We start from the raw sequence: 27,294 nt of genomic DNA, 5'->3' as shown, positions 1-27,294 counted from the left end.
GAGCGTGAGGGTACAACAGACAGCGATGAAATGCATACACACCAGCGGGGATACACTGGCACACTCATTTTCTGGTGTATATCCAATCCTCGCTTATGGGAAACAACAACTAAGCTGAACCGCTTCATTTAGTCTAACAGTCACACAAAACCATCTGGATCCAGGTATAGAAACCTCACCAGCTTCTGCCTGCCAGCAGCAGGAGCTGCACGGTCACAGCTGCTGTACAAACACAGCTCTGGTAACAGACCCGCCCACCCAGGTCTTTAATGACCGCAACCTGAGGGTGATCTAAGCTGTTTGCAAAGAAAGGTGAATGGGGAATAAGCACTTGCAGTCTGTGATAAATCCAGTCTCAGCCTAACCCATCACAAATGATCAAGAAAGTTTAACGAAGTACCCAGTCATTTATCGCCAGCAGCCCTGAAGCAGGAGGGAGGGTGAATCTACGAGAGATGGTCAGCTCATCACATCCCGCTAGGGCAAACACACCACAGGATGGATGGATGGATGGATGGATGGATGGATGGATGGATGGATAAATGAAGAAACAGATGTAGTGACCTTTTTTTTAATTGCAAAGTTATTTAGGATGCAGATGTAGACTTCCTTGTGGTCAGGAAGAAAAGGAATTGAGGAGGCTGTAACTCCTCCTTTTCACTCACCATCAAGGTGATCTGGGGCACACCTGGTAGTTGAGGCTCACCTTTCATCTTTGCACAGCATGGTGGGATCTAGCTTTGACACAGAATCGCTGTCACCGTTATTTAACAGCTCTGCAATATGCCTTGCAGGTGAGAAAAGGGACAAGCTCTGCCTGCCTGGTGGGTGCACAGGATGCTCAGCCAGCAGACTACTGCCATCCAACCAGAGGATTAGGACACGAGGCGGGATTTGGGTGCTCTGCAGGTTGTGTTTGATCAGATCTCCTAGAGAACAACCTGCACTTCAGTGCATAGGAAAAGGGATTGGGCAAGTGGATCCATGCAGAGGGCAGTGATGCTTCCTCCCCTGCAAAGTCTCCTGATCCTGAGCAGCCCCAGAGGAGCCCCCGCTCCCTTCCTTCAGATGGACCAGCAGTGCCTGTGATAGCCCCAAAGAGACAAATCCTTCAGTGTGGAGAAATCATCTCCATTCACATATCAAACACCAGGTGTTAAATCCGAATGCCCAGTGCCTCAGGTCCTGGCAGAGCTGTGGGAGCACTCGTGGCCCCAAGGCAGGCGCAGGACACCTCACTCAGACTCAGATCAGTCTGCAAACGTTGAGAGCTACCAAAACAGAGACCAAATGATCCCACTCACACATGTTATGCAGGAAAACAAATGCCATCCTGTCTGCCATCCAGAGCTCGAGGCTGGAGTCAGATCAGCTGTGGAAATGGAATAATGTCTCCTCTTAATATGGTTTGTCTGTAAAGTATTATCCGATCTATGAGCAGCCCAGAGTTTCCTTAGTGGGATGGTACAATTATGACACAGGAGAGCAACCAGAGAAAAGCTCTCTGAGCTGACTGCGTGCTCTGAGGATAGCAGAGCCACAGATCTCCATCCTCCCAGCTGTGCAGGGCTTGAGGAGCAGCTCAGTCTTGCCGCACTCTGCCCTCGTGCCTCACCATAACTGCACAAAATGCTTGCTCCAAATCACCTCATCCTTGATGGGCACAAAGTATGTCCTTATCACACACACTTCCTGGGAACACCGAGACCTGAGCCTCAATCTGGGATCAAATCCTCAAATCAATGGTTGTTGGTTTCCCAATACTTCATAGTAAAGCTTCAGATCTCATAGGAGTCCAAAAGTTTTAATTGTTGTGTAGGAACAGAGGTGATCTGTGTGATCTTGAAGGGATGTAACAACAAGGATAAAGTCAGGAGAGCAAAGAGAAGCAGTTCATAGAGCAATTCCAAGAGTAAAGCAGGGAGAAGCTCTGGTCCCCTCTGCTCCTTCCATTGCTTCAGGACCAGCCTTCACCATGCTGCAGGGCTAGAGAGAGTGCAAGTGTTAGCTGCAAACCCCAAGGAGTCAGAGCTTAAGCTGCCTGCCACTTCCCACTCAAACTCCAGGGGATTAGTAAGGAATCTTATGGCTTCTCCTGCCCTGAACAGTGACACTATTTGGGCCAGAAACACCACACATGTGGTAGCAAACAACCCAAGACAGCACTCCAGTCCCTTTCAGCATCGCTTCTTGAAATGTCTGTGCAGTTAACCTCTGCAGAGGGGAAAAGCTGATAGCCACACAGATCCTCCTGGCTGGTAGAGAGCAGCTATAAACCCGGTATCTATGTAAGGGATCCTGGATGAGGGAAAATAAGCTGATTTCAGCCCCCAGAGTCTCACTTTCACACAAAGCAGGCAAGAGCAATGCCATACCAATTCAGAAAGGACAACTGAAGTTTCAGGTTGCAAGAAAATAGGAAGAAAGGAGACAAAATGCCAGAAAAACTCAGTGAAGTCTCCAAATGTGTTGGCCAGGTTTGGGTGGCTCTTTGGCTGTTGGGGACAGATAGCAGGAAGAGTGAAAAAAGGAATTGGGACCAGCTGGGAATTCAGATATCATATTTGCATATGTCCAAGGCCAGGAGTGCTAGAACAGAGGAATTTAAATGCAGCTTTTCTAGGAACAAGCGGTGACCAGGGGACAGCCGTGTCCTGCACAGTGAGTCACAAACACCTCACCAGTGCTCCTTCTCAGCAGCTGCTGCCGTTTGCATGTGCTCCCGGCTGCCAGTGTGGCTCTGGGAGGACCCAGGCTCGGCACAGTGATGCCAGTATTTAGTCTCCTTTGGGCTGATCCCAAAGTCAGCGCAGCTTCTCATAAGCTAATTTGGATTTCTGTGAGACCATGATAACGTTTGCAGTGGAGAGAAGATGTGCGCTATATCATGACTACTTCTTAATATTAAAGTGGGTTGCGCATGGAGATGGGTGATCCAACCTAGATGAATGGGTGTCACATCTTATCCTGAGTTTGTACGTATTTCTAGACCTGATCCAGACCAAGAACACAGACACATTCATGAGATTCTTTTCTTTTATCAATATTCGCTGCCTTCATACACAGTCTTCCCTACTCAGAGGGAGCAGCACTTTTATCAAGCTTTTAAAATGGGATACATAGACAAACTTATACTTCCAGCTCGGAGCAGAAGGGAGCCCATGACTGCTGGCATAGCTGGTCTCACACCTGCCCCAGCAAAACCGGAGTGTGCCGAAGGGCTCTGCACAGAGCAGGGGAGGCAGCAGACAGGCAGCGGGGTGCACAGCCTGCACAGGGCGCCGTCGGGGAGGTGGGAGGCACAGCCAGTGGAGCACACAACCCAGCTCACGAGACACAGAGACTTGACTGCTTCAGTTGAGGTTTGAATCAAACACAATCAAAATCTGACAGCAGTAGCGTAAGTACTTATATCAAAGGGGAGAAGGAGAGGATTTTGCCCTGTGTTTAATAATGGTTGTTACCTTTGCAGTAACTTCAGAAGGCCTCTATGCAGAACTCTAGCCCTGTAGCAGTGGATGTTGTTTGAATGATTAAACAGACCTGTTTCATATCTCAGAGGGCTCCTACCTTCATCTGTTATTGACTGTAGAGTTCCTGGTCCTGTTACAAACCATGCAGGCTGGAACTCCTGTCTGTATCTGTGATTACTTCTGACAAATAAGAAAAGCTCTTAAAACTCAGGGCATCAGGAGATGAATGAGCTCAATAATCTCTATATAAGGGGAACAGAAGCAGGAAATCTACAACCACAAACAACTCTCTGAGCCAGAGCTGTGAATCTGACACTGTCCACACTGCTCTCAAACGCCTCTGCAGACACCTCCTCTAATGACTGCAGCAGGACACGGACCACATGGGAGTCCAGCTTCCCCTAACGGTAGCCCCAGGGGCACTGAGATTTCCTGATAAACAAATACACTGGTATAACGTTTTTCAAAAGGTTTAAACACTAAGAAAGGAAATACCAGGTTGGGACCAATATGTCCAAGAAACTGATGGGTTGGCCATAAACCATTCTCCATCCCATCCTCCCGTCTTTCCCCTGCCATCGGTCAATACCAACCCAACTGGCACCTAAGTGACAGAGGAGCAGCAGGAGCGTGTCAGCTCCAGCGTAGGTGCCTGGAGAAAGACCTGCACACACCTACCAGGTGTGGAGGTTGAAGCAGCACCGCTGAGCCGTGCCCAGCCGAAGTACTCTCCTCCCCAGTCGGCACCGTTGCCTTCACACAGGTCTTGTGCCAATGTGCCCTCTGAGACATACACAGACAGTACCACCAGGATTCAAGGACACCAGTGGATTGTTCCTGCTCTGTGTGTGAAAAGGAGACTGCCATGTGAATGACCTTGTGTCTCCCAGTGCCCCACCTTGCCAAGGGCTTCACTGTCGGTGTACACCAAGGGACCACTGCCTCTCACTGGAGTCACGCAGTTGATGGGCGGCTCCATTTCACCCAGAATGGAGGATGAGAAGCAGCTTCTAGACATTACTTTTCCAAAGATTTCTACAGGCTAGCACAAAATGCAGATCTAGAACAAATCCTTGGAACAAAATACCCATATATTTGAGGGTGCTTGGACTGAGGTCTTATTGCTCAGCCAGCCCATATTACAGCAGCTAAGGTAAAATTTACTTTCATTGCAAAAATCATGCCTCCATATGAGGAATTTCTCCTAACCCAAGTCCTTACCATACTCAAAAGCTGGTCCCTCAGAGGGTCCCTGTTTTGCACACCAGCTGCCCTGTGTTGGGGACAGCCAGAGCCGGGGCTCATCAAGCTGCCCAGGTGCTACCACAGTCACTCTGTGCAGCGTGAACTAAACTGGGTTTATGCTGTCAGAAGACAAGATGCTTCTGAAAGCATTGGGACAGTCAGACAGTCAAAGGTTGAAGAAGAAACGATACAAGTATCCAGAGAAAGACTTAGAGAAGGCAACAGTTAGTAAAAGATGGATGATTAGCAAGATGGACGAGCTGGGATCAGCTGGCACACCAGCTGCTGCCGCCTCCCAGCAGCGGCACGCTGGGAAGCGTCACCTAATGGCAGTGGTTGCCCAAATACAAATCGGTGAAGCAAGCAATGAGCTTGGCAGGCATCTCCCACACAACTTTGTCCAGTAGAAGACACATTGGGAGAGTTGGGTGCTCCTTGCTTTCCACTAGAAAATATCACAAACTATTCCTTGCAACCCACAGAGCTAAAGCAGGGAACTGGGAGGAAGAGAAATCCCACCATGTGCAAGCAATGGGAGCAATATTCAGCTGCTAACAAAATAATCCTGGGTTTAGCTTCAGCCTTTCTCAGCGCCAGCCCCTCCTCAGACACACTTTTTTTCTAGGTGCCAGGTTGATCTCACTCCATCATTACCCTCCTTGAGTATCGCCAGGGAAAGGCAACCAACTGAACCCCAAACAACCTGGATAATGCATTGTAACCGCCAGTCTGAAATATCTCACATGCTGTGGTGCGTGATCCCACCGCACAGATTCATCTGTTAATACACTGTCCAACTCAAATAAACTTTGGCTTCACTTTGGAATCAATCTCCAAATTGAGAAGCTCTGCCGTTTCCCTGGGCAGCCGACCCTCCCGCAGGAATTTAACTCTCCCTGGCCCAGCTGCTCTCCCTTGACACAAAGGTTTTGCTCAGGCAGCGTTAGGCATTTGTGCTCTTCAGTGCAATGCGAGGAGGGGCGGGATGGCTTCTCATATCGCAGGTCCTCGGATGAAAACAGCCTTGACATCTTGCATCCCCAGCTGGCTCACGGCTGGGGGCGGAGAACGGACTAAACAAGCCATGGCTATCAAAATGCCTGCTTCTTTAAAAAGGCTCTTTGCTGGCTGCAGTCAAAGCCACGCTATGCCTAACGTCATTGAGCAACAGAAATAGCAGACATGAGTGAAGGGAGGAGAATGAGAGTATTAAGAGCGCACAGATTTCAAACATACTTGGCTAGGTAGCATGCTCCCTTCCTACTGCTGCCTTTCCAGATGCAACGGAGCTCGGGGATCTCTCGCTGTCTGATCATAAAGGAAGATTGTATTTTTTTTTTTTGTTTTTCTCTTTTTTTTCTTTTATAAGTTTCAGCTTTAATATTACCAGATTCAATTATTTTTTTTTTTCTTTAAGGAAACTCCATCTGCTGGATTTAAAATCAAGGTTTGAGCAGTAGGAATTCATTTATGTTTGTAGCTACTGGAATGTGCATGGTACTCCTGTGTGATGATAATGTAAAGGGAAAGGCAGGATTGGCTGAGAAAAATGCTTAGACTGTAAGATGCTTGAAAGGCTGCTTGGAATAGCAAGCTCTCTGTTGTGTGTCTGTGCATGTGTGTGAGTGTGTGTATTTATGTACAAATTCGGCAATGCCTGTAAGTTTAAAATGATTCAAGGTTTCCCTAATTTGCTTAATTTTCCTCCTCCAGGAGTGAGGACTTGCGTAGCTGTGGGCTCTGTCTGGAGACAGGTGAAGTGTCCAAATTGAATTAGCCCTGTAGCAATTTTATGAATGAAGCAAAACACAGGTTCGGTGGAAGTGGTGCAGAGCAGGGAGATGCGGTGTGCTGAGCTCTCTCCGCAGGAGCTGTCACACCATGGAACCACACAGACATGCACAGAACGAGCACAGATCTACTACAAGTGCCCAGAACAGAAAGTGAGGCAGCTGCATGAAGGCAGCACCTGGACCATGGAAACGTGCTCCTGAAAATGAGCTGTCACAAATCCAACTGAGCTTGATAGCTGTGTGTATGACTACATCCAGGCTTAGCTGGAACATCCCAAGCGAAGCCATTCATTTCCAAGCAAGTGTGCTGGCGACTGCATGGCAGAGGAGCAGGCAGAGCTGCCTCATTCATGCATGATGGTTTTTCTGCCAGCACAGCTCATACATAAACATCGGTAAGGTGGACAATGAAGGAGCAAATCAGTGCATGGACAGGCTGGCTACACATGCCGAAAGCCAGGCAGGAGGGTACCGCACAGCAGGAGAGGAAAGAGACAGATTTGGGTTTGCAAGGTGCAAGAAAGCTGAGATGCTGGTGAAGCTGCTGGAGACCAGCCCAGAGGAGCAATGTCCTCTGAATGATCACTGACTGCTGCAGAACCACACTTCGTCTGTCCCCCTTGGATGTCTGCACTCAAGGGACTTGGGTGGGAGATGGGTTGTGGGAGAGATGGGTATTGTGTTCTTTCTACATGTTTTTTGCATGTCTATCCCACCTGTTAAGCAAGGGAATATCTCCCTCCTTACTGGATTGTCCTCTTGTATACAGAGTTTTTGCTTGACATCTCTGTAACACCCGTTGCTTGCAGCAGGTGGTAATGGGAAGAAGAGAAGGTGAGGGCAAGTGACATTGTCCATCTTCAAGTGCTACAGAGGTCACTGTCTTGACACAACGGCAGTCAGAGGAGGGCCTGGTGCTGTCATCCTGCTGACAAGGAGCTAGTGGGAGGAAAGAGGAGTGAGAGCTGGTGTGGAGGCAAAGGGGGACACGACTCACTGGGAAAAGCTGCAAAACTTAGCAAACTCCCAGGATAAAACAATTCCAACCTGCTCAGTGGAATGAGGCAGAGGGAAGTCTTAGCCTGCTGAGCCCTGCAAGGACGAGGTGGTCCAGTACTCCTCCTCACAGCATTTTCCAAACAAAGAGATGATCTAAGCCTCCGTAAAACACATAGACACATAGCACAAATGCAATTCTGTGTGCAGTGACTTTTAGGCTGGCACAAGCTTTTCGCATATCTTAAAATTTGAGCATTTTAAGTGTTTCTTCAATGTTTCTCTCAGGTAAGTTTGCTCTCCCTTTGCCTACACTCAGAGAGAGCACAAGCTCAAAAAAACCACAGTCCTTCTTTGTGTAGTGTTGATCTTGAGATAACCTGAGTACAAAGAGGGACTACCTGCCTAACGCGCTGCAGAGCTGTTACGCACCTCACTGCATAAGGCTGTTTAGACAGGTTGAGAGTGGGCTCCGTCTGAAATATCTCTGTTCGTGGACACATGAAAAGCTGTGGGATCAAACCTGAAAAAAAAAAAAAGCTGTGTTTACAGACTTATAAAACCCACAGTGAAACCTACCCTTTGCTCTACAGAGATAAAATGCCTTTTTTTCTCTGTCACTCAAATGCGATTTGAAGCTGCAGGTCAGGACATAGCAGGAGCTTCTTGTTCAAGAGAAGTCGCTCTGTGAAAACAGAAATGCTGGACAGGACGTTGAATATTATCGCTTACACAAAACAGAAAATCTGGCTGCGAATGGTAAATCTGAAGTGTGTTTTCCCTTTTTGGAAGCCATTTACTCCTTCAGAGTTAAGAGCTTAGCAAATAGGTTTAAACAATCATGCCACTAGTTCTGTAAGAGTCACCGCTGTGAATTTAGGAAGGACAATTTTTTCACCCAGCCCCAAACTAACTTTAAGGCTTGCAGCAAGCTATTCCCATGATCCACACAATCTCTTCTGTCTCTTTTCCATGGGCACACTAAGACATGTTGTTCCTCAAAGCTGTGTTCTTGATAGCATGAACCTGACTAAAGTGGCCTCAATGCAGAAGATCTTTAGTACATGCAGACAGTGAAGATACGTACTCAGTGACAGGTTACTTCTAAATGATATTTTGTATTGCTCTGGCAGATTTCTAATATGTTCATTTCTAATGTGTTTTCTTTAGTGACGAATGAAGATCTTCATTGAATGAGACCCTAGTAAGAAATGGCTCACCTTCTCCCAGCAGCCGCATTTCTCAGAGCAGAAGGAACAGAACTGCAGACCCCTGTGGCATGAACAAAGCCTCTGGCACCGAAAATCCAAGAGGATGTCCCTAACCGACGAGCTGGAGAGCCACTTCTCTGCAACCCCCTACATGGTGACAGACACAAGCGAGGGCAGCCTGTTGAGAATCAGACTCAATGCCTCTGCCAATGCCACTGAGGTTGGCATGCCAGCTGCCAGTTCCATGGAGGACATGATCGCCATCTGCACCATCGGGACAATCCTCTCCCTCATGTGTGTGATAGGGGTGACAGGCAACGTCTACACCTTGCTAGTGATGTGCCATTACTTGAGATCATCTGCTTCCATGTATATTTACATCATCAACCTTGCGCTGGCCGACCTGCTCTACCTTCTCACCATCCCTTTCATTGTTGGGACCTACTTCATTCAGAAATGGTACTTTGGGGACATTGGCTGTCGCATCCTGTTCAGTCTGGACTTTCTCACAATGCATGCCAGCATCTTCACCCTCACAGTCATGAGCACAGAGCGCTACTTTGCTGTGTTGAAGCCCCTGGACACTGTGAAGAGGTCCAAGAGTTACCGAAAGGCAATTGCTGTTGTTATCTGGCTGGTGTCACTACTACTCACTCTCCCAATGCTCATCATGATCCAGCTGGTGCAAAGGGACAACAAAAGCATCTGCCTGCCCACTTGGAGCAAGCTCTCTTACAAAGTCTATCTCACCATCCTTTTTGGCACCAGCATTGTGGGCCCAGGGGTAATCATTGGTTACCTTTACATTCGATTAGCTAAGATTTACTGGGTGTCACAAACAGCATCCTTCAAGCAGACCAAGCGGCTGCCAAATCAAAAAGTGCTCTATTTAATCTTCACAATAGTGCTGGTGTTCTGGGCTTGCTTCTTGCCTTTCTGGGTATGGCAGCTCCTCTTCCAGTATTATGAATCCTTCTCTTTATCTCCCAAGGTGATGAAGAACATTAATTATCTGACAACTTGCCTGACCTACAGCAACAGCTGTATCAACCCCTTCCTCTACACCCTGCTCACCAAAAACTACCGGGAATACCTGAAGAACAGACAGCGGTCCCTTAGCAGCAGCAGTGGGTACTTCCAAAGGAGGAATCGGTTTCAGAGAATTTCAGGGAGATCCCTATCCACAAGCAGTCAGCACTGCACAGAGACATACGTTCTTGCTCACGCTCCTTTGGGCAACAGCAGTGCCTGAATATAAAATATATCTCCAAGAACAATCAATATTGACCTCACTGTTGCTTTGATTTAAAGAGTACATTGTAAAGGCAAAGCCTTAGCAGATCTATAATGTGCACACGTTTAGTTCAGAGGCTAACAGTGTCGTATGCCTGTTCTCATTTTCTTCAGTGCAACTGATTTGATGCTAGAAACATTCAGCCAAACATCTATCTAAATAGCCTTTCACTTTTTATGTTTATATTTTACAGTGTACGTCTCCTCAAGTAGCCATCAATAATAAAAGTCTATTATAGGGCCATGTTTTTAATAGCATCATCTGTCTCATGAGTTTAAAATTATGTTATCCATGAATGGCTGTAGTTTGTACTTTCTTTTCTTTAGCAGTAATGCTAAATTTGTAGCTGTATGAGGAGTGAAAACAATGAAATAAAGACAAAGCAGCTGATGTTTGTGATATGCAATCCAGTTTGAATTTGGGGTAGGACTGCACGATGTGGATGAGGCATATCCAGAGGTGTTTGTCCTGTCTCTGGTCTTATTCACTTTTTTTCTGCAGTCATGTCTAGGCACTGGGCTTGATTCTCCACTCACACAGGTGCCTGTAGTGGAGATACACCACAGTTCATGTTAGCAAGACAGGCTTCCTGTGACCGTGCCACAGTCAGGGAACACTCAGCAACCCCTAAAGAGCTGACCCCAAACACATGAGCACCCATGCCGGGGACCATTATCTGTCCTGGACAAGGGTATCTGCCCTCTGCCCTCCTCCAAGGAGGAGATGGGAAGTTGTTAGTCTTGGGGCATCCATCAACAAACTGCAACATCCAACCTAAGGGACCAAATCTACATCACCGAGTTCAGGAGGGAAGCACAGAGGGAGAGGAGGGTGAGGGGTGGGGAGGTGTGATCTCCAGTGGGCAAAGATACTGTATTCTGAAGTCCCTAATATTCTCAATGCTAAACATGCAAGACCTTTATTAGTGAGATCACTTGTTTTGTTCACAAGAGATGATTTTGCTTTACTGCCACAAAACATGAATATAGTTCTGCCTACACCAAGAACGCTTTGCCTGTCTTGGCTTTCAGTGTTGATAAAGCATCATTAGTATAAATAAATCCTCCATGATGTCTGGCGCTTCCTCAATGAATCTAAAAGTACCTTCTCTGGGATGCTGCCAACATCTGTACAGGAGTTCACAGCTTGCATTAGCCCCGTTACCTCATTAGCAAGGATACAACAATACAATGCCAACACAACTCTAAGCAAGTTACAGAAATAGAAAGAAATTAATGCCTAGGAGTAAATTCAGAACTGCAGTATGATGTGCCATTTGGCAGTGAACTCTGTTTGCTTATACAGGAACTACCTGTAGGTTTTAACCATCCATTCCCCCACAAGGCGTTTATATGGTCATTGCTCACAGACACCACGAAATCTCTGCTTCCAGCCTCCCTGGGTGATATGCTTGGAAAAGAAATTTCCTCTTTCATGCATGGGCTTAAAGCTGTTATGTACTGGGAAGATTGCACACGCCATGAAAGAGGACTCTCTCACATGAAGTTTTAATGTTATCTGTCGCAGAAACTCTCACTCTGTTCCCAACCACCCACCCAGCAGATCTGCAGGACAGTGTACCTCACCTACACCCTGCCTGCACTGTAGTACATCGACCAGCAACCCTGCTTTAGGACTAGCTCCTTCCTGGTTTCAGAGGGTGAGAAATACCATTATATGTGGTTATTTCCTACACTGATAGTACTCATTAGTTTTCAGACACTCCTGTAGCTGCAAACACAGTAGTCAAAGTCCATTAGAGACAGTAAAGCATCATTCAGGTCACTGTAAGGAAGAGCAAGCCCATGGATGGAAGGTGATGGAAGGCTATATTCCTGAACCCATTTTCTGCTTATAAAGTCGGGTGTTTACCATGAATCGGAATGTGAAATTTGGCCTTTTTTTTTTTTTTTTTTTTTGAAATTGCAATTTTAATTTCTCCTTGCTCAGAAGTAGCCAGACAAGCTCAAGACAAGCTCAGCACAAGCAATTTCCATCACTGGGTTGGGAAGATACTGCAGATTGAACTTTTGGAAAGTCCATCTTTTCTAAAATCAGATCATCAAAGAGATTGATCAAAGAGAGCGTGGTTTGCAAATCTCAATTCATCCAGGCTTTGCACACCAATAAGGACAGCGTAGAAGAGCTAACCAAAGACACAGGAGTAGGTCTGTCTCCAGAGTTAATCCGTTAAAACCCTTTGTCCCCAGCAATACTGCTCTGATTGACTTCTCCAAGCCCACCACAAAGTGTGACATAGAGAATACCGGCAAAAAGCCCTCCGTGGCTCTGTAGGTTCACCAGCCCCCCCGAGAGCAGCATGAGCCACATGCTGTGGAAGTGTGGTCATGCCAGAGGTGCCGATGTGCCTTGGGAGATGAGCTGGACTCAACACAGGGCACAGGGGGTCCCTGCCCCCCTGGGAGGACACACAGCCGCAGTCCTGGGCTGCACAGTATTTTTCTCATTTGAAGCCAGCCCTGTGCTCTTAGCAGAGACTTAGCAGCAAGTGTGTTTGTCAAATCAGCACAAAAAAAAAGCCAAGAGAAGACGCCCGCAACTCAGAGAATACTGAGCCATCTTTAAATGATGATGTTTCGTTCAAGCCTTTCAATTTCCACCCCAGGCTCTCGCCTCCAAACACTTGCATCCATCGCTACTCAGAATAGGCAACAACAGGGGAAGATTATTCCAAGTCTGAGGGTAAAAGCAAGGCTCTGAGCAGTTCACAAGCAGCACATGCCCAAACTCTGCATCCTCAACTAACTTTACTGTGCACCAGCCACACTCAGATACCAAACATTAGACAGCTGTCCTCTTCATGAAACCAAACAGCAACTCAACTACGAGAGACTGCTGAATATGAATCAGGGAGCCAGAGCAGTCTGTGAGGTCTGGAGAAGGAATTGCCTCCTCCAAGACCAATTGCTTGGTTAACGATGGCTATAAAATAACTACTGCACCCTATTTATTCCTCCTTGCAGAAACCTATCATCACAGACCCAAGAGCTTATTCTTGCATAAACAAAACATGAACTCCGTGTGAGAGGGGTATACGTGTACACATGGTCATGCTTACATACCTCAAACCATACCCCTACAGCTGCACCTTATTCATAGCTCTTTCTTTCTTTGGGTTGAGACCAGAAGCTCTTCTATCATCCTGAAGTCTTAAATTTCCCCATCTCTGGGGCATTCAGTGCCCCACACACTGGATTTCACCAGATGAACTGCAGGTAGTAGAAGTCAAAACTTCAATTTTTTGCTAATTTGCAATGCCTGCAGCGCTCCTACCAGCTAGGAAAGGCCGGGTACCCACTCTGGTGGCTGAAACAGGCAGCAAACTATAGCTGGGGCCAGGCAATGTGTTCAGCTGGTAGTGTCTTTTGCCAGAAAAGGATGACGTTTGTGTTTATCCAAACTATTTGCAAATCCACCCAGAAATTTAAGAATCCTCCCGGAAATTCTTTTTTTTTTTTTTTTTCTTTGCCAAATACTGAATTGTCTCATTTCAGCCTTTAGGAGGCAAAACAACACAATTTCTTACTTCAAGATGAAGTTTTATTCATCAGTTTGCTTACACTTAATTTTAAAAACCCTCTGTCCATTTTGTTCAAACCACAGGACTCTTACAGAAAGCCCCACAGTTCAAGCAGCAAAGCAGAGAGCAGCTGTGCTCTGCGCTGGGCATATCTCTGGCCAAGACTTGCCTGGACGAGGTGGGCACTCACGGTGAGGAACGGAGCGTAACCCCTGTCCAGTTCCCACTTGCTGGGTCACAGCAATTGTAGGCACAAAACTTCCTCCTCACCCACTGATTGAGCCTGATTTAAACTGATCGATGAGCCGTGTCCAGTCTGAGTCCCTTCCTTGTTCCTGCAACCTGGTCACTGAATGGGCACAAGATGAGGCTGCTTTGGACCACCCTTTTCCTCTGTGTGTCTCCCACCTCACTGCCTGAGAGATAAAGGGGAGGAAAGCTGAGGAGGGGGTTTTGACAGGGATTACAGGAATAGGACAAGGGGGAACAGTTTTAAGCTGAAAGAGGGAAGATTTAGGTTAGATATTAAGAAGAAATGTTTCGCTGCAAGGGTGGTGAGGCCCTGGTACACATTGCCCAGAGAAGTCGTGGCTGTTCCACCCCTGGAGGTGTTCAGGACCAGGCTGGATGTGGGGCTGAGCAACCTGATCCGCTGGAAGGCATCCTTGCCCGTGGCAGGAAGATTGGAGGTGGATGAGCTTTCGTATCACTTCCTTCCAACCCAAACCATTCTGTGATTCTATGATAACCAGGCCAGCAGCTCTTCAGACTACATCTAACCAGATAGAAAAAGCTTGGCAAGAGGATCTGGGCAATATACCAACATGCACAGTTTCGTTTCACTTACAGCTGCAAGATGGGCAAGGGCTGGCTGGGTGAGGAGCAGGGATATAAAGAATTCTTTAGCTCTAGGTCACTAGTTTAGTACATAGCCAGATTTTGAGGCTTGGGTTTCCCCAACAGGCAGGTGAGCTTTCATTTCTCTGAGGTGCTTGCAAGGAAACTTCTCATTTCTGTGTTTGCCTGAGGACATTGAAAAAGGAGAGGCCAAAGCAAAGAAAGCAAATCCACGCTTTGGCAGAGCTTCCAAGAAAAAAAACATTCCGTTTGCCAGTGCTGTCCTGCTTGTATCTGCCATGACTGCCTCACCAGGATGACTGCACTGACATTATCTGTCCCAGCCATGTCTGAGCGTCCCTCCACACAGTACCCAGAGGAGCTGTTACAGAAATACACATTCAGACTGGCTTTTTTCCGCCCCCCTCCTTCTTTTCAAAACGCATGACCACTTCCTGAGACCCTCACACAGCTATTACTCCTTCTACAGATCAAACCAGCTGTTTCCAGTGCAAGACTGGAGAATCCTTTGGAAGAAAAGCATCAGACCCACTGTTTTGTTTGGTCAGCTTTGCTTTAAAATAACACCCAGGCACACAGAATATTGTCTTATGCACAGCTGGATCTGGGCCACCTCTGCATGGGAATTCATGCCAGGTATTTATTGCATGAGCTGTCAAATCCTAGGGGAAAGTGTCAGTTATAAATTATTCTGGTCACTTTTGCATCTACAAATTCAATATCTCAGCTGTAGGTCCTGCTTACACCCTGATACACCTGATTTGCAGTTAAAGATACTGATCTAGGCACATCAGAAATGTGGTGGAATCAAGATAATTAAGGAGGCAGTGTAGTAGCTGGGAACAAATCATGCTGCAAGAATATAAAGGCATATTTGAAAGAGGGCTGGAAAATGAGAAGTAGAGCAAAACCAGGCAATTTGTTGTTCATTCCCAATTTTTCCATTGTAGTAAAACTGCAATTTATCTGCAAACATCGCAGGAAAAAACAACTCACATTGCTGAGTGAGTGCCAAGCAGCTGATAAATCTGTTGCTGAGATTAACAAAGAAACGCATATGAGAAAAAAATGATCTTAGTTTTACATACCAAACAATGGACCTTTCACTGACTTCTATTACTCTGGAAAGAGACCTCAGTCACCAGCTTCATGCTCAGCAGCGAGGCAAAAAAAGCAAACATGCCAGTTTTCCAGGAGACCAAGAGAAAAACTGGTTCAACCAAGTCCAACAATTTCTAATTAAAATAGAGAGGTTTGCCTCAGTGTACCAATTCTCACATACCGATCTACAACATCAGACTGTCACATGCAATGATCAAAGCTACTTCACTTCTCTTAGCCACTTCTTCAAGCAGCTATCAACTGAAAACATTAGAGGTCTGAATGCTACTGGACAAAGCACACAAATCCAGCACATGGATGTGACTCCTGCAGTCTCCCCAGACAGCTTTAAGGCCAAATGCAGACGGTGCAATAAACAATTTAAGAGAAAGTTCAACATGTTTTTATTCTGCTTTCCCAGGAACAAACACCCCATCAATGTAGTTTGAGATCAAGGAGTCCACTAGTCAAAAAGTCAGAGTTTTATATGCAAACTGAAGGTTTGCTGCTAAACGTTTAGGAAGATTGGATTTATCACCTAGAAACCCATCTGTCTGCCAGAAGAGCTCACGTTTTATGCCACAAGAGATGGGGCAAATATGATAAATGTAGTTTCAAAGACCAAAACACTCACACATGTATAAGTTTAACTGTCATTATATTTTATTATACGTCAAGTAGCTGCTGTTACTAGCTTAAAGCTATCTAAGAAGAGCATGAAATAACACAATAATAGCAAAACATATAAAAAAAACGAAATCTGTGAAAGAGCCTGGCATAATTTTCGAGTGAAACATCCACTGACACAGGACCAGATAGGACAGAATTTGTGACAGCTGCTCTGACTAACTACCATAGGCTAATTCAGGTATGGCCCCGTTTAATGTTGACATCCTTGTTAATAAAAGAGTTAATTCCTTGGCACCAACTGCAATTCCAGCTACAAAACACCCAAGACCTGTGTTTTTCAGATGTGCCAAAAGCAGCACAAGTCATGCACCCACGAATGGACCACGCAGGGAGTTGATATATGATTGACACAGAGATATATTACTGTTCTGGCATATTTAAGTTCGTACAAAGCTTTCCGATCCTTTGTTTTTAACTGAAGCTATGAATATCTTATTTCATGCAAATTGTGCTTACCAAGGAAAAGCTACAGGGCCAAGTGCCTAAACAATACAAACAGGTTGATTTTCTCTAAAGGCGTTGCAGTTGTACCAATGCATGCTCAAAAAAAAACACCCAAAGGATTCTTAGTGCTTTCACTCCATTAAACATGAGTTTCAGTTGTCCACATTAATACCATTCAGGATAACAAATGATCTCGGGAATGATAAATTAACTTATTTACTAGGACTTTCAGCATTCAAGTATGAAGTCTATCCCAAGTCAACCTAGGAACAGTGTAAAACAATATAACATAAGGTGGAATTTCTAAAGCTTTCCAGGTCCTTGGAGCATCAGAAAATGATATATTCCATCTCATTAAGGGCAGCCTGTGCTGAACCCTCCTGTGTTGTTCCAGCCTTCTCCTTCATGGCTGGATTTCAGTACAGCAGCTTTGGCCATCTGGCTTCACTAAAACATCATCATGTCCCCAGCTTTTTTTGATGGACCAAAAATAGTAAAAGCAGTTCCCTATTTAGTAGTCCCTCATTAATCAGTGCTAGCTGGTAGGTTCACTACAATTTTGTTCAGCTGATTAAAGAAGAAAACAGTTTTGTAAGCTGTTAGGTCTTAATTTGCTTTCTGCTGTCTAAAAATTCTTCCTTGATTTGAAAACTGTGTCTGAAAAGATCTGGGTTTGGGCCAACCTGCAACAGAACATACCCTGAAGCAAACACCTAATGCTGTCACACTTCTGCACCACAGCAAGAGAATGACTTTTATTTATGCTATCCCTGATCAATGGACAGAGCTAAAATGTAACGACCTCCAAAAGAACACAACTGGCACCAAAGTACCACATACTAGAACCAGCCATGGGATTACGGACACTCAGCATTCACGCAGATCCCACTGTAGTTGCTCTTTATGGTTGCCTTTGTCCAGTAAGGGGGGGCTAGGAGGTAAGAGACATGCCCATGTCCAGCTGGGAGAGGGCTCCAAGGCCCTATCTCATCCATGCATGTGTCAACCAAAATAAGGCTCTCTGTCCAGGTTCAAGGAAAAAGTTTAATCGTAATGCATGAAGAATAGTACTCAACCACCCAAGACCTAAAAAGTTCTCTTTCTCCCATTCTATAGGAACACCAGACTATTAAACTGAAAAGAGAAGCCCATAGGCTTTGATGCCTGGGCTTGGAGTGCTTGAGGATTATCTTGGATGTTTTAAGAATCAAAAAATATCTGCTTTAGACAATTTTCTTGGAGGAAAAATCCCCCTCAAAGCCTCAGTGGTGAAAAGCAAAAGCCCAGCCTAAGTCCCCCACACCTGAACAACAATATATTGTTCTCTGGGTCAGGTGGTGGTTCCTGTATGCTGCCCACATGAGGAAATCAGCTTGTCGTAGAACCATAGAATTGTTTAGGTTGGAAAAGACCTCCAAGACCATTCATCCAAACATCAACACACCACCACCATGCCTACTAAACCATGCCACAAAGTGCCACATCTACACATTTTTTAACGCCTTCGGGGATGACTCCACCACTTTCCCGGGCAGCCTCTTCCAATACTTCACCACAGAACAGAGGGAGCAATGGGGATGTGCTGAAGACACTTGGCTGAAACTGAAGAAATTTTAGTTAGACTGCCTCCAACACAGACTTTCATGTGAACCAAGGCCAGTTGATTAATTTTTCTGTGTTTCAGATTCTCGTTGCTATCTTACCCTGTCTTTCACCAACCTTTATCCCTCTTGTCATTTTAGGATATGTCCCCAGGACTCTGAGTACCTCTTGCTTCTATAGATGTTGAGTACAGCAGAGTCACAAAGGTGACCAATGACTTCAAAAACAGCTGTGATCAAACAACAAATTTCAGCTGCTAATGTTAAAAGCAAAGGTATTTACTACAGAGAGGCTTTAATCCTGTACAAAGCTGGTGCCAGGGTGTCAGATGACCATACACAGAACCCACACATCAGGTGTGTTCCTGGGCAAGGAAGCGGCAGGAGGTGTCTCTGCAGCAGGAGAGACCTTGCTCTGTGCGCGCCACTTGACAGCAGCTCCATGGGAAGGCTCTGCCTCCAGTGTCATAGCAATAAATATGCTTTTTTTTTTTCTTCCTTTTCTTAAAAGAATAATAAAGCAATCTTTCTGACCTGCTGTGAAAAAGAACGGATATCTGTGGATATCTATTTATGTGGAAGAGCTGTGCTGGCATATTCAGAGCTGCTCTGACTGGTCAGGTAAATCCATCACTGACATGTAAAAATGCTGTACAAATGGATTAGCTATCACTTTGTATATCTTGGCTAAGGAAAGCAGACTAATGTCAGATAACCCTAGTATAAGTTAAATGTTATTCTTTCTCGTTAGAGAGGCAATCTAAATTTCCCCGGCACTACTCACCACTGCACTAACAGCCAGGGCAGCTGCCTATAGCCAATTCGAGCCTTCAGGCTACACCTGAAAACTGACTTTGGAGGGTTTAGAAATCATAGAACTGCAAGCACCTGTACATGTTACTCCCTGCTGTAGATTAGCAAACTGCAGAAGTGCTTTCCTGGGGGAGGAGCTGGGAAATCAGACCAGGGCAAACCTCCCCACACAGCTGTGAAACAACAAGATGAGATGGTGTGCATGGAGGAAAGGACTTTCACAGCTTTGGCAAACAGTGTGCCAGAGAGCGATGGAGAAGGGCTGTGGATGTCTGTCTCCTGGGTGTTAGCAAACTCCTCCAGAAAAGCACATATTTCAAACTGCTTAGCTCTGAACAGGAGGAACAACATATCAGGGTGGGTGACAGGAAGGTGAGCTCCTTCCTCAGGTCTGGACCGTGAATGAGGTACCACCACATCCCCGTTGATAAAGAAAAGCTCACAGTATTTTCTTTCCTTACTGAAGTCCTTTGAGATCAATGCATGAAACAACAGCACACTGTATACCTTTTAGACCTTCTCTTTAGCATAAACTAACACACAGTTCCATGGTTTCCTTATTTCTAAGTGAAATGATTTCCAAGAAGAGAGAGGATCTGCCAGGTCAGTTGGGAAAGGGAGTAAATAACATTGGGGTACAAGCAGGGAGACCCAAGATCTCCACCCAAGGCCACACTGAGCCAAAGCCATGCACCGAGCACAATGCAGGATAGCGTCAGCCCGAGAGATTTAGCGCCTCCTCACTGCAGAAGCTGAGTGAGCTTAAGGAAGATCCTCCTGGAAGGCAAGCTGAAATGTGAACACTGCTCAGCGCGCTGCTGCGCACACAGAACCAGGACAACGCCGAGTTATCCTTGGCATATCTGCCCTAAGCTGGAGTGATGTTTATCAGGGCGCGCTTTCAAATGAAAGAAAAACATACCCAAGCTGAGTTAAATGGCAGATGTTTCTTTAGAGTGAAGTTTGGCTGAGGAAGCAGAAGGGGATTGTTCTGGCACTATCCGAGACAGCACTCCTGTGGAGGTTTCTCTGTCTCTGTTTTATTTACTTATGTATCTCTTGTGAATCTGCAGTTCTCATTTGGGGCTGTGCAGAACTTGCATGGCAGAGGGTGGAAGAGACGCATGATGCCTCCTGACGGGGAACCAAAAATTGTCTGTGGACAGCAGAATAACCACATAGAGTGGATGGCTATCAGTGGGCACGTGCACGCGGCTGTGTCAGCATGAAAGTGTTTGGAAGAGCAACTGCACAGTCCTTTTGTGCATGGCAGAGAAGAGCAGCATTCAGCGCACGCACACGGCTGTGCACACGACCAAAAGCACCACATTCCTCCTAACCTGCTCTGAGGCAGCTTTGTTAACATTCCCGGTGGATCAGCAGCAAAGATAACAGAGACATTTTTCAGACCTGAAAAAAAGCAAGTGTACGCTTTGGGTAAAGGGTCATGGGGAGACAATCAGGAGCCACCTGCACTGACTTTCCATGTAAAGAATTTTCCGAAGGTTTGCATCACATCTGCTTAGCATCACCCCCCATAGCCTCTAAGCATCTCCTGCTGCAAGGTGTCAAACCAGCTCAGCAAAGCCAGGAGAAATACAAGTGCTTTGTAATAACATCACCAAAAACCCCCACAGGGAGGAACAATTTGTCCTTCATCGTTCGTGTAATAAAAAGCTATGTTGTTCTACAGTGAATTTCTGTTCTCTGCATCCGTTACATTGGAAAAACCTCAGCTGCAGCAATGTCTCAGAAGCACTGTTACAACTGGCAAACCCAGCTCCATGCAGGGTAGAGAGCAATCAGGAAACAAGGGCCCCGCTCTGCAAGCATCACTTTGAAGCAGTTTGCTACACCCATAATTACAGGAATGTACAAATGGATGTAAAGACTACCCAGGTCCAATATAGCCCAAAAGTTCAGCCTATTAACAGCCAGAGGCATGGGAGTGAGGTCTCATCTCAGCCTCAAGAAGGTCACCTCAATGTCCATGCCCTCCTACAGCCTACTTTGTCAGTGCACCACATGCCTCTTCTCCGTAATCAGAGGAATTTAACTGTCAGCCAGGGCTCAACCTAAGGGGGGCTGTCCGCACACAATTCCGGGACAGATCTGCATCACCCACGACTCAGCATCAACATGTCTGATCCTTCAATCTGATTCATGTTTTTGTAGCTAAAACAGGAGCTACAGAAAACGCGGCTGGTACTGAAGACCAGTATCACAGGAACAGTGTGCACCCTCTGTAACTAGTGGAGTCTGAATATTGTTAGTCAGTACCTGACAGTAACAGAAAATCAGTATAATTGGCATCGTACAGTATGTGGTTATCCTACAGGAAATTGTACCTTGCTGGACCAAGCCACAATAAAAGCGCTTGATATAACTCTGCAGCTCAATGCACCACAGCCCTACAGTAAATCACTATTATTTGAAGCTCAATAAATATGGGACCGGTTCAAAGGCCACTGCAGACAGCAAAGAGCATCCCGCTGACTTCAGTAAGCTTCAGATCAGCCCCCGTAGGACTCTGCATTCCTGCTGTCTCGAGTCCTTGCCCACGTGTTGCAGCACAGAGCCCCAGCTCGCTTGGGTGTGCAGTGATTGCTGCCTATTTTGGCAAAGATTTACACAGGGAACAAGGAGAAAGCACACAGAGGGGTTTTTTCCCCCTCCCAATTATGAGTGTTTGCTGTGACAATCCCCATGGCATTCAATACACCAGAAATCAGAGAAGCTACAATAGAGCAATGGCAGGTGTGCATGGGCGGGAAAGATTTAAAATAAGCACTTTTAAATTAATTATTAGATAATGATGTTGTATCTGAAGCTACTTGGATAATGGCACATTAACAGCTGGCAGGACTGACAGTGCCTGTTCTGCTCGCACAGGCACAATAGAAATACGTGCTTTATCTCATAGCCATGCTGAGGACAAAATGCATTTCTCTGAAGATTTTTATTCACCCTCAAAAGGCTTTGGAAACACAGAGAGCTGTTTGTCCAATTATTCACCCAGCTCCTTCCTTGTCCTCTCTCTTCCTTAGAACTGCAGCTTGAGCAAAAATGCGAGGTACATCCTCAAAAGTATGCTCCACTTTTTCTGCAGTCTCACACCCATTCACTTGTGCCCCTAATCCCTGACCCCTGGCTCTTCTCATTAAACCAAAGTGTTCAACAGCGCAAGGCTAGCAGAAAGGTTTACCACATGCATAAGATGTAGAAATAACCAGCCTTTTTAATTTGTCTCTCCATCCAAGACAGAGCATGGACTGAAATCCCTGGGGAGCCTGATGAGACCTGGAGAAACCCATACTCACATAGCACGCCCTCTGCAGAGAGCTCTTGCTCTCATCTCCCACAAGAAGTGAAATTTGTTCCAGGTTTTTTTTTCTTTCTCTTTTCTTTCCCGTCTAAATGATCTAAGCCTCCAATGGGACTCTGCATTTTGTTTTATCCCAATGAGCAGCAACACTAGTGGATTTTGGACTGCAAAAAGCAAAGTGAAAAAGCGGAAAGTGGTGGGAGAAGCAACACACAAACATCCTCGTGCCAGCACTGCTGTCACATTGAATGGGTATTTGACAGAATTCGGTGATTTGATACCATTACTCTCAGAAGCAGCAGCTATCCAAGCACTCCAGCACAATTCACACTCAGGAATTCTGGTCTCAGTGTGCCAAATAAGTGGAACAAACTCTGGTTTGTGTCTCATGGTGAAGGGACAGAATGGACTGAAGTCTCCTAGACTTCTGGTATCCAACACTTTTACAGCAATTTAAAGATCATCTTTACTGGCTCAGACATGAAAATCCCACTGCCTGAGAGGTGGTAAAAATCAAGGGGCAGGACATTATGGCATAACACTGCATGGGACCTCCCTGTGTCTCTGTAAGGCGTCCGGCTCGCTCAGGCTCACTCCTCATTCCCTGTGCAGGGACACGGGCAGCAGGGCAAGTCTGATCATTCATAAAGGACAGGGACATACTACAGGCTTAGCAGAAAGAAAAAAATTCAAAAGGCACAAGCAAGTGACACTAGGAGATGCTGTCCCCCTCTTATCTTCCAAATGTCAGACCCCAGGCAAGCAGGATTAGGGATACGTGTCAGAGACTGAGGATGAAGCCAGGGTCCCCTTGGACAAAGACCTGATCACATCTGCCCTGCGCCTTCCAGCAACGCGCCCCAGCCGGGCAATCGCTGGTGCAGCTGGGCAAGAGCTGTCTTGGCAGAGAGAACCCCGACACTCCTGCAGTGGGAAGGGCTGGTTTCCAGCAGCAGGATCCTCGCTGCCGTGGGAGGTGCTGCTCACACTGAGTGGACATACAGGCACCACACTGCACTTACACAAACCACTGCCAGCGTCTCCAATGCCAGCAGGGCGGTGCGCGGCAGAGGATGACTTTGGCTCTTCTTCACCACAAGAAACAGTTTTAAACAGCTCTTTCACTTCAAGAAGAACACACATACTGTCAGAATTAAGTGGAACCACTGAAAGGGCTGAGGGTGCTGAGAAAAAAAATATCCTACAGGACAAGTAAGAGCACTCCTACTCAACAGCTTTACCAGCATATTTTCCATGTTATTCTCAGCAGGTAAAACTCAATCTGTGCTGACAGCAGGCGAAAGACATCTGAATCATGCCCTGGTTCTGTACCATTCGGTAAAAAAGGATCGAATAACTTACAGCTAATTATTCACCTCACAGACTTCATATTCAGAAATTCTCTCTTTCCAGATGTTGAAATAAATATTAATTTTAAAAAAATATTCATCATGTTTTCTTCTACCAGTTACCTCATAAGGCTTGTTACTTGGCCGTTACTGTTTTCTGTACAGGGAGCTTTCTAGCAACTGTCACAGAGGCAGTCAAAAAGCACAGTCTACCCACACAGCAGACCAAGAATCACCAACTTCTTGGCCTAATTCCACATCTATTTTGAAGGCAGTGGGACTCTTCAATCAGGTCCTAGGAGATCCGGCAAATTTACAGAGGAACGCTTGATTCGAAGTGACAAAGCAGGAGCTGCTCTCAGGACAAAGTTCCCGGTTGCTTTTGCTTTTCTCTCAGTACCATCTCTTCTAGTGGACTGCGACATCTCTCCCGATACCCACACCTTTGTTCACTGACTCACTGTTCTCTGATACAGTATTTTAGTGTCTTTTATTTTTTATTTTTTTTTGGTACATAATACATGTAGCCATTTAATATTTCTTACAAAAAAAATAAACTCTAGAACAGAAAACGCAGCGCAGTCCACAGCACTTAGGTGCACTTTTAGTAAATCCAGTATCTTTGCATCTGAAAAATGCAAAGCAGAGCCTGTCCTGATTTTAAGAATATACAAATGACTTAGAGGCTGATCATTCAAGATCAGAAAGGAGCCTTCTTCTGGGCTGGGGAGACCCAGTTCCTCCCATGCTTTCTGCCCACCCAGCAAGTGCAGTTGTCTTTTAGCCACTCAGCAGGTGATGGAATGGGTTTTCTCCAGAGCCCAGCACTGCTTGGCAGCATGCAGCATTGGGGGACACTATGGGAGAATAATTAATTAACAAGAGCAAATGAGAGCTGCAGCGCTCCTTCTGCTCACAAGGGTCTTCTTCTCCTTAAAGCCCTAAGGGAACCTAATAAGTAAAGCCAGCAGGTTGTCCCAGAGCTACCCAGAGTTTGAAATGTGATGCTGCTGCCACCAATCAGCTTCTGCTCCTTCCTCCACCTCTGCTTCAGCTCACGTTCTCCTTTCTGGGCCCTCAGAGCAGCCAGTGCAGGATGCAAGTGTCACCACACAGCAAAGAGCTCCAGCGTCCCAACAGCAACACCCAACTTTTCAAAAGGTGCCAACAAGTGTCTGACCACTGGTTTGGGCACAAGCATTTAGACAGTGCAGAGACTTTAAAAGAGATCTAGATACAGCAGCAAATCCCATTCTGTGCCTTCCCAGCTCAGCTTCACCATCGTTACAATGATGTAGCAAATTAAACCAAATGGAACAAAGGGCTCTGCACCAAGCATGCATTCTGCATGTGACCTGGCATGGGATAGTCAACAAGCACGCACCTTGTACCAGGGTTTCTAGCAGTGTGTGTTACTGGTCTCCTGGTCTAGTGCCAGGGATGGGGAGCAGGTAAATTGCTTAAGTCATAATCTGAAAGAGAAATGGGGAAAGCCCTGTGACCAAGACCAAAATCATGAATGAGTATATCCCAGAGGAACTGTTGGCAGGAAGATATGGAGCCATATTCTGTGGCTATCCAGCCAAACCCGGACATCGGGTCATCCCAAAGCAATTCCCTCTGCGTTGCTTCATGTATGGGGAGGACTTGGAAAGCAAGCACTGCTTAGCATTAACAGCAGCAGATAAGGGAAGAGCTAAGGCACCAACAAACAACCTGAAGCATCAGATGAGTAGAGGAAAATGCTTTTGTACACTATGGTTGTGACAGTACTTCTGATACCGCAGCTATCATAAGTATCTCACACCAGTTTTAAATACAAGGGGCAGACACAGACACACACCCACACCTCCAAGCTATGGTACATAAATGTCAGTGGCATCTATATTCTTTCATCCAGTATTTATTAAAGATCAGTTTTTCATTTGCTACTCCCTGTTGAAACAGATCAAATGGTTGCACAGGAAGGAGTAACCACTGAGATGATCAAAACTTAAAGAGCCTGTGCTTCTCACCACTGACTTACCTGGCCGGCTATAGAATTAACTTCCCTTGAAAAGAAGAAAGATATTGTACCTCCTGCTGAAGCACTAAACCCACCAAGCACACTTTTCCCTCTCATGATCTTCTCTAAATCAATTCATCTGTGCTGTGAAACAGAAGTCAACAAACTCATTAAACTACCAGTGCAATGTATTTGCCCGGCAACAATTTTGTCCCTCAGTTAATGAGTATGGGGAAGAAAAAAGAATAGGTATGGTGAAGAAAAAAGAACAGATATGGGAATAGTTATGTAAGGAGGTAGCAGTCACCTTCATGCTCTGGACAACTGATGTATTAACGGTGTATTAGAAGTGACAGGTTCCATGAATTCATGCAAGGGAGACAGCCCTCATTTGCCATAAAGAGACAGACTGGGAAAGCACCCATCGCAATGCTATTAACTGGATCCTGAACCCAATTGTCCCTCCTGTGACACAGCTCTTTTGCATCCAGAAGAAATATGTGGGCAAAGAAGCGCAAAATAACTACAATCAGTTGCCCAGAGAAGTTGAGAATGCCCCCTCCCTGGAAGTGCTCAAGCAAGGTTGGACGGGGCTGTGAGCAGCCTTGTCTAGTGGGAGGTGTCCCTGCCCATGGCAGGAGGGTTGAAACTAAATGATCTTTAAGGCCACCTCCAATCCAAACCATTCTGTGATTCCAAGTACAAGATGCCACTTCTCAGAGTGAAGCAAACACAGTAAGTTCTTCCATGTATTTTCCTCCTTTTTCTGTCATGACTTACAAAGGATCCAGTTATAATTTTCTAAACTGGATTAATTTCAAGCAAGCATTTCTTCAAAGCACACTCTAATCTTTGTCACTCAGTTTGGACTGGACACCAGTCCCGGATGGGATTGCTACTGAATCCCATCTGAATGAAACACACTCACAGACCTGAATTTCTGATGAAAATTTTCACACTTATATATTGATACATTTCCTCCCTTCAGATGATCACCCATAGTAGCTTTTCCAGAAGGTACTCTTACCAGCAAACACATCAGCTCAAGTATTTGGGGATTTCACCACAGAGGGTCACAAAAACCAGAAGAGGCAAACGCAACATTTAATTTTACAAATATTTACCAAAAAATGGCACGCAGCCTCCGTGGCAGACATCCTGTGGTAATTATACTCCTTGCATCCGTGTCTAATTTAGAAAGTCTGAATGGAAGAAAATGGTCAGTATTCTTTTGGAGAAGCAAAATTTACCTTTGGTAAAACCCAGCTCACACAACCAGCCACCAAAAACCCCACCAAGCTCCCATGCAGAACAGAAGGACAAATTTTGCCAGTGGTAGGTTACAGAAGTCCATGTTCAGTAAGTGTTAACTTGTCAGTAAGTCCATAGCAGCAATCTGGAAGGAAAGTGTGGCAGGTTTTGACAGACAATAGTCTGAGGGTGCTCAGATTTGTACTTGTCACCGATGACAATGCGAGATCTTTCAAAAAGTACTCTGAGAAAATAGGTTTATGTAATTATAGAGTTTTATGTCTCTTACGGTTCCAGGAGGTTC

At 45.7% G+C, this 27,294-nt stretch overlaps 2 protein-coding genes across 4 annotated transcripts in view; one reads left to right on the top strand and one right to left on the bottom strand.

Moving 5' to 3' along the window:
• The window catches only part of LOC104068683 (uncharacterized), a 154,558-nt gene that overhangs the window by 52,810 nt on the left and 74,454 nt on the right, over positions 1-27,294 (bottom strand). The window contains exon 2 of one of the 3 annotated variants that reach the window (XM_054083686.1): positions 7,940-8,030. The exons of the other annotated variants lie outside the window; for them this stretch is intronic. The gene's annotated coding sequence lies outside the window, so the exon portion shown is untranslated. The remainder of the gene's footprint in view (positions 1-7,939; positions 8,031-27,294) is intronic. 3 annotated transcript variants of the gene reach the window in all.
• Positions 5,935-10,328, top strand: LOC104068682 (urotensin-2 receptor). The gene is made up of 2 exons (XM_009571589.2): positions 5,935-6,165; positions 8,678-10,328. Exon 2 carries the CDS (start codon positions 8,822-8,824, stop codon positions 9,968-9,970), a length of 1,149 nt encoding a protein of 382 aa, XP_009569884.2. The 5' UTR covers positions 5,935-6,165; positions 8,678-8,821; the 3' UTR covers positions 9,971-10,328.

The sequence above is a fragment of the Cuculus canorus genome, chromosome 18 (genome assembly GCF_017976375.1).
Source record: "Cuculus canorus isolate bCucCan1 chromosome 18, bCucCan1.pri, whole genome shotgun sequence".
In the NCBI taxonomy this organism is placed as follows: Eukaryota; Metazoa; Chordata; class Aves; order Cuculiformes; family Cuculidae; genus Cuculus; species Cuculus canorus.
This window is presented reverse-complemented; position numbering and strand designations above follow the sequence as displayed.

What these genes read in the sequence shown, in the direction of transcription:
- LOC104068682 (XM_009571589.2), top strand. Translation starts at nt 8,822, where the DNA reads ATGTCCCTAACCGACGAGCTGGAGAGCCACTTCTCTGCAACCCCCTAC.